General features: G+C 35.4%; 2 protein-coding genes across 3 annotated transcripts; one reads left to right on the top strand and one right to left on the bottom strand.

Moving 5' to 3' along the window:
* Positions 1-203: 203 nt before the first annotated feature.
* Positions 204-6890, top strand: LOC107718292 (Na(+)/H(+) exchange regulatory cofactor NHE-RF4-like). The gene is given in 11 exon segments (XM_016525314.1): positions 204-263; positions 266-290; positions 995-1022; positions 1199-1263; positions 1361-1566; positions 2285-2492; positions 3497-3633; positions 3724-3928; positions 5027-5223; positions 5566-5748; positions 6630-6890. Coding segments are annotated over 11 exon segments (1575 nt in total).
* A 146-nt stretch (positions 6891-7036) lies between these two features.
* LOC107718273 (5-phosphohydroxy-L-lysine phospho-lyase-like) lies at positions 7037-11697 on the bottom strand. 2 transcript variants are annotated; one of them, XM_016525277.1, is made up of 12 exons: positions 11620-11697; positions 11380-11498; positions 9957-10116; positions 9798-9872; positions 9593-9680; positions 9378-9494; positions 8690-8772; positions 8379-8604; positions 8139-8293; positions 7943-8032; positions 7741-7871; positions 7037-7612 (listed from the first exon to the last, which is right to left on the bottom strand). In XM_016525277.1, the coding sequence occupies exons 1-12, from the start codon at positions 11676-11678 to the stop codon at positions 7560-7562; spliced, it is 1356 nt and encodes a 451-aa protein (XP_016380763.1). In that variant the 5' UTR covers positions 11679-11697; the 3' UTR covers positions 7037-7559. The 2 variants fall into 2 exon arrangements, with proteins under 2 accessions (XP_016380763.1, XP_016380764.1); XM_016525278.1 differs by lacking the exon at positions 11380-11498 and having other exon boundaries at positions 7038-7612.
* Between the last annotated feature and the right edge of the window lie 95 nt (positions 11698-11792).

Genomic DNA, 11792 nt, shown 5'->3' with positions numbered 1-11792 from the left:
CTAAATAAGATGATGGTACGGCTCGAACGGTCTTATTTTAGTGCAGTTTGTTGTCAGTTGTCTTAATTACAGCTGGTTATGTAATACCCCCTTCGGATCTGATGATGGCTGAGGTGTTGTCTCATAAACCTGAGATTAAATATTAATCTCCTGTGTGTTATTGTGGAGGAACAAGGAGGAGCTATACTGAGTAAAACATTTTAATGCTTCATTTAAATGTGTACCTTGCACCCTCATAAAGCCCAGGGCTCAGCCAGCAGTGGTAAGCAGGATCATGAGATTCACCACAGGTAATTTACCACTGTTTATTGATATATACATTGTTTTCCATTGCAACGATTGTGCAGACTGTTTCATCATTTTCAGTAGTCAAAGAGTTTTATTTATTTATATAAAATTATGTAAATAAGGTGATTTTCTTCATTGCTCATTTGTACAAATGTAATTTTTTTAAACTTAAAGTATAGACAAAATTAAGCACTGGATCCAACCAGCTGAGGATTTTCCTTTTGAACTCTGACCTCAAGTCTTGTCAGCATTTTGTACAGGTCAACTACGTGATTTCTAATCATATTTCCGTAAAGCCAAACTCCTGATGTTTAATTTAACGTAAAGCAGCCTGTGTAGATTTTGCCTTGCAGTGCATCTCACAGGCAAATACTGAAAACAAAGCTCTGCCAAGGAACGGTATGTTTGGTGGTTTTAGATCCGTGGAAATGGAAATAATGTGGCATGCTTACACACATTTAAGCAGAAAGGCTCAGTGTCTGCCTTTTAAGTATTTCATGAAAACAGTTTGTCCTCTGCAGTTTGACAAAAAAAAAAAGCAGTTGCTGGTTGCCAGTCACACGCCACTGGACAATGGTTAATATTAAACTGTTTTGAAGACTCTTACACGTCTATGAAAGTTAACGCATCAATTATTTTCCTGAGTGATATTTCTGAGTAGGTATACATCACCATTGTAATATATTTTAATTTTTTACTATCACAGAACCAGCAGATGCCCCAGAGTTACCAAAGTAAGTCTTCAGAATGCTTTTTAAATGTGACCTTTTGACCTCCTTTGATTATCCTACATGTGCACGCTGACAACGATTCTGCATAAGAAATCTTACATTGTAGTCACTAAATCATCTTATTGTTTGGCTTGTTTACATAAAAAATATGTACAGCAAAGTGCAAATGTTTTTCACAGGAAGTTCACCTTCAACCCCAAAGAAGGGATTGACAACCCCGCTTTAGTGATCTCTGATGACAAAGGTTACTTCCTCAATCATTTTTATCCAATCAGTGACTTATAAATCATTGATTGAAAGAAAAAATGATTTCATATGAATACTGAATGAATTGTCTCCAGAGCCCGATGTGCATCCGCGGCTGTGTGTTCTGAAGCGGGAAGAGGGTCAGGGCTTCGGCTTCTACCTGAGTAAGGACGCTGGCTGCAGGGGACATGTGGTGCGCCAGGTGGAGTCTTGGAGCAGCACAGAGCGGGGTGGGCTGAGGAAGGGGGACCGTATTTTGGAGGTCAATGAAGACTTTGTGGATGACAAGGAGCACTCGACTGTAAGAGCACTTCCTTATGCAAACATGAGACCTTTGTACTCTGTGAATTAAACACACGGACACTGGAATACAAATGATATTGCCAAGTAGATGCAAAGCATTAAAGGGATAGTTCACCCAAAAATTCTGTCATACTTAACGTCATGTTGTAGCACACATGTGACATGTGTGACCTTTCTTTTGTCAAACACAAACGCTGAGCGATGCGATTGACCAATGAGAATCAAGTATCCCAGAGCGTGGTGTAAAAAATATCAATACGTTCTTAAAAGTACTATAGACTCCCAATGTGCACATATTACATAACATAATTAGAAGTACATAATTAGATTAAGTACATAATTAGATTTTACTGAATAAACTTTCCAATTAGGTTCCATTTGTTCACATTTGTTAACATGAACGAAGAATAAAAGTACTTCTAAAGCATTTCTTAATCTTTGTTAATGGTAATTCCAACATTTACATTATTAAAATCAAGTTGTATCTGTAAATATTATTTAATGGATCTGAGCTAACGTTAACTAACAATTAACAGTTGCATTTTATTAACTAATGTTAGCAAAGATTAATAAATATTGTAACAAATGTATTGCTTATTGTTAGTGAATGCATTACTAATGTTACCTAGTGAGGCCTGATTGTGAAGTGTTACCAGTATACCTTACTGTGTATTATATTTAGTCTTGTAGGTGTGTAACCTGTGCCTTGTTTTTAGGTGGTGCTGAAGGTGCAGGTGTCTGGGCTGAAGCTATATCTGTTAGTGCTGACTGCTCAGGATTATGAGTTTGCGGTTTCGGAGGGAAGAGACCTCATGTCGCTCACCAGCGCTTACCGTCCCATAGAGGGTTATTCTCGCCCACGGTTATGTTACATCACTAAAGAGCCTGGCAGTGGCTTTGGCCTCAGCATCATTCCTATTGAAGGTACTGCTCCTTTTGCTACTGCATCAAACATATGTTTGAAGCTTAGAATGATGACATTTTTAGATTTATGAATTTAAAATGACCAGTTTAACTATTATTCACATAACAAGTTGTAGTTTATCAAGATTTTTCAAAGAAGAGGGCACATATCTATATCCAACAACACATAATAAGCACAAAGAGCATTTTAGATACCTGAATGTTTCAAATAAAATGTCTTTGGCAACACAACATTCTACTGTTTGTATCAGCAACTGTCCACATTTGGTTTCGTATTCAACAATTAATTTTGTAATCAAGACTGAAAGCAAAAAAAAAGCTGACACGTCATAAAAATACACACAAGCAGATACTTAAAGTCACAAGTATTTACACAAGGAATCTAATCTGGTAGTGTAATATTCAGGACTTTAAATTATATTGTATTTTTTCATTATATATTTCCATATGGGTTTAGATGCAGTGCTGCTTTAATAATTTTGTTTGGTGACCAAATCAGCTATTTATTTATTTATATAGTAAAGCCCACTGTCCCATTTTTTAAAGTATCATCAAGGCATCAAGGTTTTATTAATGTTTAGAATTAGTTTTTATTTTTTCTATTTTCCATTTTCATTTTAAATTATAGTTTTTTTAAATTACATTTTTATTTTATTTGGTTTTATTTTAGTTAACATTTGTTGTATCTCAAGTTTTAGTTTTTTGGTTAACTGTAATAACCCAGACCACACACATTCACTATAGAAACTAAATGTAGTACACTCATAAAACAGAGGAAATCAGTATGGGCTGAGAGCAAACATACTCTTGGATAGGCCTGTTGTTTATTTATGCATCCATAGGTTTTATGATGTCCAAGTACACTAAATGAGGAACTTTCCCCCTAGAAGAGATGTTAAAAAAAGTAGTTGATGCACAAATTCAGGGAACGTTTCATCATAGTGTATGTATAGATGGATCATTGTGGACAGTTCTGGTTCATTTGATTCAATATGTGAGAGTAGGTGAGCGAGGCCGTTATCGTCTCAGCTTAGTGACTGATGGTCCAGCTGAGAGAGCAGGAGTCCAGAATGGAGACAGGCTGATCTGGATCAATGGAGCTATGATTTCAGCACTCAGTTATGCAGCACTGTCAAAAATGGTAAGTGCACTTGTATAGTATCTAATGCCTTACTTACGTTGTAATCTTTCTGTTTTTGGGACATGTCTAGATTTCACTTTGTTCCATCAGGTGAAGAAATGTGAAGACCATGTGACTGTCTTGGTAATTGACAGCAGGAGTGAAGATTGTTATAATCGTATGGGATTACCCATAATTCCTGCTTTCGCCAAAACTCATAATCTACCCTACAGACCAAAAACACTGCACCTGACTCAAGGGCCACAAGGATATGGGTTCCTCTTAAGGCAAAAGAAATTACAATCTGGACGCATTGGTGAGAAATCGCTGATTCTTTACCAGCGTTGTTAACTAAAATTAAAACTATTAAAATATTTTAATTGAAATAAAGCTCAAATATCATAATATTTAAATATTAGATGGAAAACTGTCTGTATTAGAGGAAGTCTGTATTGTCTTGGCAACTAACTGAAATAAGTTTAAATTGAAGCATTAAATTAACTGGAAATAAATAGAAAATAAACCTGAACTGAAACTGAAACCGAAATAAAAATAAAAATAAATTAAACTTAAATAGTAATATTAATATAAAACTACTAAAAATGGCAAAAAAAAAACACATAACACAAATAAATAGCATAAAATGAAAGCTGAGAATATAAAAATAAAAGCCATTTTCAAAATATTATAAACTGAATATAAAAACTATAATAGTATATAAATAATACTAAAATAATACCTTTCTTTAGTGCAGGGGTTTCTCTTGGAGAAAACTGTGTTTAATATAAATAAGTATTTAATATAAAATAAAAATATAACATAATATTTTAAATATATAAATATAAATGTAACAACAATGCAAATGGTCTAATAAGTATTTAATATTATTATTAAATATAAAATACAAATATTATAATAAATGTTAAATGAAACATCTAATATTAAATAATTTAATTACTAATTAATAGATATTTACATAAAATAAGAATTAAATAATTATTCCAGTTTCATTGCAAAGACTGGTTGGTAATGATGTGATTACCATACTATTGATTCTAATTGATAGCTGTAGTTCAATGTTTCTCTTCAGGTTTATACAGTACATCCAGCATACTCCAATGGTATGTAGAATATATTTCCAGAAAATATTTTACACATTTTATTTTTTATTTACATACTGTATATATAGTTTTCATAGTATAAATAGGTCTTTATTTGAAATATAAATTCAAAAGTAAAATAAAATATAAAATATATAGCTGCCTATATTTTAGGAAGAGGGATTATCATATTTAGGGCTCCATGGCATCAAACATTTTTGTAAACTCCTGCTTTAAATGTACAACTAGTCAGAAAACACAGAAGACTTTATTTCAGCATATTTCCATCACTTTGTGATATGTTCACTCGATAGCTCATGTATTACGAGAGATCGACCCCTGCAGCCCAGCTGAGGCTGCAGGAATGGAGGATGGAGAGCTTGTGCTAGCGGTAAATGGGGAGCAGGTGGAGGATGCAGAGCATAAGGGCATCGTCAGCAAAATACGGCAAAGCGGCCAGCAGGTCACCCTAACCACCATCTCCATCCCTGGCAGAGACTATTTCACACAGGTGCTTATGCACATGCTTTCACATGAAAATGCACATGTTCATACAGAAAACAGGAGCGATGACATTCAGCTTGCAAACAGCTGCTAAATCAGCATGTTTTCCCTCTGACTGAAGACATTTGACCCTGAGGGCTAACCAAGGGCCTAAGCTCAAGCTCCTAATTCTTATAGTACTCACCAAACAGGTGTTTTTAAAATGAAATGAATCTACTCTGTGGAATAGACATGAACCCCAGGGAATGGGTGGGGTTACCGTGACCTAGATAACATAGGGTATCATTATTCTTGCGGTATGTGCTTGGATTTATCACTGAGAGAGTGTCTGTTTTTTGATCCTCTTCAGCTGGGTATTTCTCCATTGCTGTTCTATGAAGACAATATTCCAAAAAGGGAACAGTTTCTTAAACCTCCTTTGCCACATCAAGAGGGACAGCATCCTCGACTTTGTGTGCTTCACAAGGAGGGTGCTGGATTTGGCTTCAAACTAGGCTGTGTTCAGAATAAGCCTGGGACGTATATCGGTCAGGTACTGCAAGCATGTATATAATAAAGAGCCTTAAATGTAAATTTCATCAAATGGAAAAGAGTGCTGCAGTGATGATGTATTTTTCAAGGTCAACCTAGATGTTATAGCATCACCCTGGTTCCCTCAACAAAAAAGCCAACAGAATTTTTCCATTGACTTTTGGATTATTGCAGAAAATAAACTCTGTGGCCAACAAAAGTTTATGATTCTTACACGTTCATCATGATAATCTTGATTTTCCCTGAAAGTTTGAGTGAAAATGGTTTGCAAGAATTTGATTATAAACACAACAAGGCTGTAAAAGCGGACTTATAAGTAGATGAGTTCTCCTGTTCGGCATGATGCTGTTTAATGTCTCTGACATACTCTGCATTGCCATTTAAGATCTGTTAAACACGGATCTTATTTCAGGCATGTAACCATTTAAACAAAAAACCCACTTTAAAAAGTGGAAGTGCTTTGTAAAGAAAACCCAGAACGCGTTTCTGGGTTTTGGCCTAAAAAAATGTAATCTTTTCAGCACTCTATAGCAAAAAAGTTTTCACACGTCTCCTTGAACCCGTCTGTCATCTGCCATTGGTCAGGTAAATAACAGTCCTGCCCCCAAACTCATACCATTGGTTAAGTGATGCTGGGTTGGTATGCTCAAACAAACAGAATAATATTTTGATAGCACCAGTGTTTACATTTTAAGGGTAACTTGGCTTACTTACTTTTTAAAATAGAAGTATATGATTAAAATAGGAATATTAAGATTTATCTTTGTATTTTAAAGAGACATTGAATTTTAGCATAAACACGGAAAAATAACTGACTATAGCTTTAAAAATGCTTTTCCAAGTCTGTGAAAAACGGATCCATGTAATTCTCCTTGTCTATAGGTGATGATGGGGAGTGCAGGAGAGAGAGCTGGGCTGTGTGAGGGGGATGTGGTTGTAGAAGTGAATGGACAGAATGTGGAGCAAGAGTATTTTGATGATGTGGTGAGGCTGATAAAAGAGGGAGGAACTCCTCTCAGGCTGCTAGTCGTGGAGGGACTTGGATATGAGAAACTGAGAAACGCCAGACAGACCGTAAGTTCAGGACTCAATCTTCACAGTAACACAGTGAGACCTGCTCACACACATGCAGGCATTTTGTAATTTCAGGATTATTTTTAAAATTTAAATATTGTTTTTCAGGTTCCAGATACTTCACAAGATGATTTTGTATGAATTAATATAGTCAGGTAAAAACATTTTGTTAACTCATTAATTTAACACTTCCTGTAAAATTATAATTAATATTTTTTTTAATATAATATAAAACTACATACCAGTAAACTGCCTTTCCCTTCTATCTGGCAGACATCACAAATACTGTCTATGTGGCTAATTTACACTATTTAAAACACTATTTTAAAGGTTGTCTTGTGTCTTGCAAAAATATTGACAAAGGGTAAAGAAAAAAGCAAATCATCTTGTCAAGAACCACATGTATTATTGAATCAGTGTCATTATTTAACGCAACCACAACACTTTTGAGTACAAATGTAATATAAAAATGATGGAAGCTGAAGTATTTGTGTACAATCAGGTTTACAAAAAGTGATTTATATTGTATATATGTTTATCTAAGTTTTATTTCAAAAATATTCTGTGTAGCATGAGTGAATTCACCTTTCTGTTCTAAGTATTTTTAACCATATTCTGAATATAAACAGATTTATATTCAAGAATGCAAATCACATGGAGATTATTCATTTCAGTCAGTTATGAAATGTATAAAGTTTGCTCTATGCACTACAGTAAAAAATTATTCTCATGTTTTTTTTAAACCTCAACTTCATCCGCAGTTCCCTTTTTTTGGTGGGTATCCTCCAGTTCTGTGAGTCCAAAGACAAACTGTTAATTTCTCACTTAATAATTAGTATTTTAAACAAAATTATTACAAATTTGCAGACTCAGATAATCAGTTATCACGTGCTGAATTAACTGATAAATTACTACCAACCTCCGAGAATTTGATCAATGCATGTAGAGACTCTCTCAGCATCCTCAATACTGAAGCACATTGGAGGTTTGAATTTGATGACACTGTCCCATGGTCCATCTGTGCTTATAACTATACGCTCCTCTTTCAGCCTGATCAAATCAGAAAGGGTAGACGGTTGTCAGGTAACTGTAGCTAGCTGAGAAAGAAAAAAAAATAGTACCTTCGAACAAGATGTGCTGCTTCTTCTGTTGCTGGTTTTCGGGACACTCTGTCTTTAACTAGCTCCATACCTATAAACAGTCCAACACCACTGCAAATAAGCCACATCTGTTAATGTTCTTCTTTGAGATTATAGCATGATGATGTTACAGTAGCATTTTACAAGGTCTCAATAAAAATAGATTTTCTGTACTTACCGCACATCTCCGACGAGTGGATGTTTAGTCTGAAGTTGAAGGAGCAGCTGTTTAAGATGACCTCCAACACGAACAGCGTTGCCTCTGAGGTCTTCCTTCTCTATAACATCCAACACTGCCAGACCAATGGCACAGGATACTGGGTTACCACCAAACTGCATGGGACAAAAAAAAATTAATTAAACTCTTCAAAGGATGTAAAAGCTACATATACTATCACAGAAGCATAATGGTTCTCACTGTGTTGAAGTACTCCACACCATTGGCTGTAAAAGCATCAGCTATTTCCTCTGTAGTGGCCACACATGCAATAGGATGACCATTGCCCATTGGTTTGCCCATTGTCACAATGTCAGGGCAGAAGTCTTCACCTTGAAGCTGAAAAGCCCAGAAATGACTCCCAACACGACCAAAGCCTGTCTGAATCTCATCTGCCACATAAACTCCTCCTGCTTCATGAACGGATCTGAGGGTAAAAATACAATGTTGCGTGTCTCTTCGTTCCTGAATAAAGAGTAAAGACACTCAACAAAAATGACAAGGAGACTTACTCTGCTACTCTTTTACAATAACCAGTTGGGAAAATGATCTGGCCACCAACACTGGGTAAAGACTCGGCAAAAAAAGATGAAATCTATGGACAAAAAGGGATAATTCACCCAAAAATGTACATTCTGTCATTATTTACTCAACTTATACGACTGTGTCAATGCAATGAATGTCAATGGGGTCCAAAACAACACTGGTCACCACTGACTTTTACTGCATGGACAAAAACATGGAGACTTTTATGTCTCACACAAGAAAGAAAATCATTCAGATTGGAATGACTTGAGAATGAGTATTTTTTGAATTTTCATCAAAAATGAAAATTCTGTCATCATTTACTCACCCTCATGTCGTTCCAAACCTGTATGAGTTGCTTTCTTATGTTGAACACAAAAGATTGCTGGTAATCAAACAGTTGGTGGTTGCCATTGACTTCCATAGTATTTTTTTCCTACTATGGAAGTCAATGGCAACCACCAACTGTTTGATTACCACCAGCAATCTTCAAAATATCTTCTTTTATGTTCAACATAAGAAAGCAACTCATACAGGTTTGGAACGACATGAGGGTGAGTAAATGATGACAAAATTTTCATTTTTGGGTGAACTATCCCTTTAAGAAGGATAATTAATATATTTTTTGGGGAAAAAAACAACAACATTTAACGACTTTGGTTTTTCCTACCATACCTTACGGCCTTTCTTATGTGCCTCTTCAATAAGACTTTTCACAGTGTCTGCATAAGCCTGTCCTGGGTCAAGATGATCTTCTCGGTAGATACCGTGGTAAGTATCAGGGAGAGGTGCCTGAATTTAAGCAAGCAAGAAAGATATGTAGCAAAGAGCCTTAATTATTGGTTTAAAAGTTGTTTCTAAAAAAATGGTAAAAGTTGTCCTGTACACACCACATGCACCCCCTCTTTTTGGCCCTCCAGTTTCCGGAACTTGTACGGGCTGATGTCGATGAGTGAGGTGAGATGTCCATGATATGCACTGGAAAGGCAAGTAAAAAGATGACAAAAAGTCTGTTGTAGCTATTTTTCATTATCTGCTAATATTGGAATCATAATTGTTCACAATTTCACATTTAAAAAGTTAGGTAAACCTTACTAATCTAGAACAATGACATCCTGATGTCGGGTATACTGACGGGCCAGTCTCAAGGCAAGATCATTAGCCTCTGATCTTTGGAAGACGACGACACACATCCAAATAAGATTTTTGATGAATATATATATACTTTTAAACTGTATAATCAGAGTTACTTACCCCGAGTTGACAAAATAAAAGACACAAAGTTTTTTTGGCAGAGTGGCTGCCAGCCGATTTGCATACAGAACTATATTATCATGGAGGAATCTAGTGTTTGAATAAAGAAGATCCATCTGAGCAGCAGCAGCCTGAGTGATGCTGGGGTGACAGTGTCCCACTGCAAAGACAAAATGTATCAAGTATGTCATCATGGATCTGTGATTTGTTATCATGATACTTGACACTTCCTCTAAGTGCTCTGGAAAGCCTGTTTAAAATTCAGTGGGATGATGACAAGAGCTGATTATGTTTCTAAAAGCATACATATTATGAAAATTGATCATGGCTTTACTACAGTAACATTAACTATGGTATGCAGGCAGAAATTTTGCAGATCTGTTTGGGGAGTCAGGGAATATACTTTATTTGCTTTATAAATTGACCAGATTATAATTACTAGATGTGTTCATACATGACTATTCAAAGGTTTGGGGTCAGTAAGATTTTTTTTTTTAAAGAAAGAAATTACTTTTATTCAGTAAGGATGCATGAAATTGATCAAAAGTGACCATAAAGACATTTAAAAATTTTCAAATGCCAAAAAAAAAAAATCAGATTTCAAATAAATGTTTTTTTTTTTGTTAATTCTATTCATCAAAGAATCCTGATGTATAAACAAATGTATAATGGTTTCCACAAAAATATTAACCAGAAGATTTCAACATTGTTCGAACTAAAACTTACAGTAGGTGGCAGTAAATGTCTTAATTAATAAGTCATTGAGTCATTCATTCATCCACTCGATTGGTTCGAACGGCTGATTCATTCAGGAATTCATTGATTCAACCGAATTTGTTCAAAACGCGGATTCATTCAGAAATGAATCACCGCGAGCTGTGAGCTGCTCAGAGACGAACAACAGTTCTGCTGTGGCTTTAATAGGCAGTATTTGAGTCGCAAAACTGAGCAAAAACAGACGCTATTGTGCTTAAATATAACTCAATATTAACTTCTTATTTACTGAATTGTTAATGACATTTGCACACGTGCTATTTGGGACAAAAACAGAACTCGTGTGATATCGCTTATATGATCAAAATATGAGACAAAAAACTCATACAGCGGCAATTTTTGACCCAATATTTTGAATTTTAGGGGCACATAACTGCATTTAAGGACTACATAGTTGTTGCCCTGCATCATGTTTGTCAATGTATGAAATGTAAGATGATGTACAGGTCTGTGGGTGCGTTTACTGCGATAAACATTTTAATCGCGTTATTTTTCCAAAACGAATTGATTAAATTAACGCGATAAACTAACGCCCCTAATTTAAATATTTAAAATGTAATGACACTTATGACACTCTTATATAATAATAATAATAATAATGTGAAATTGTTAAATCTAGGCTGCAGCATGCATATCAAAATGTCCTTACCATGTTGAACGTTACTAATGCAATCTAAGTACTGCATGCCATTCTCATCATATAAATATTGACCTCGTGCTCTCATTATTTTCACGGGATCATGGGAGAAAAAGAGTCTGCAGGACTGTCTGAAAAATACAACAGGTAGAGTATTTAATCGGAACTACGGTTTAAAAATGTGCATTTATCAAATCAAAAACAACACTAGGCCTTATAATAGCGCGACGTGTAATATTTGAGTAAACTTACCCAATCAGCTTCCTGCGCATTTGCAAAGTCTCATCTTTGTGAAAAACTTCCAGAGCCATTCCAACGCTACGGTTTCCTCGTCTGTTGCGCCTGACTGCTTACAGCCGGGATATATGACAAAACTTTGAACTGCAGAAAAAAAAAAAAAGAAACATTAAAATTACAATGTCTCG

The sequence above is a fragment of the Sinocyclocheilus rhinocerous genome, unplaced genomic scaffold, assembly GCF_001515625.1.
Source record: "Sinocyclocheilus rhinocerous isolate Xijiao unplaced genomic scaffold, SAMN03320098_v1.1 scaffold1024, whole genome shotgun sequence".
Classification (NCBI taxonomy): domain Eukaryota; kingdom Metazoa; phylum Chordata; class Actinopteri; order Cypriniformes; family Cyprinidae; genus Sinocyclocheilus; species Sinocyclocheilus rhinocerous.
Note: the sequence above shows the minus strand (reverse complement) of the source record. Positions and strands in the feature narration are given on the sequence as shown.

Bases quoted from the DNA above. Each gene is read 5' to 3' on its own strand.
- LOC107718273 (XM_016525277.1), bottom strand. From the start codon at position 11,678: ATGGCTCTGGAAGTTTTTCACAAAGATGAGACTTTGCAAATGCGCAGG. The intron at 11,499-11,619 runs GTAAGTTTACTC...TGTATTTTTCAG, and splicing joins ATGCGCAGGAAGCTGATTGG to ACAGTCCTGCAGACTCTTTT. The intron at 8,773-9,377 runs GTATGGTAGGAA...TTTTGTCCATAG, and splicing joins CACATAAGAAAGGCCGTAAG to ATTTCATCTTTTTTTGCCGA.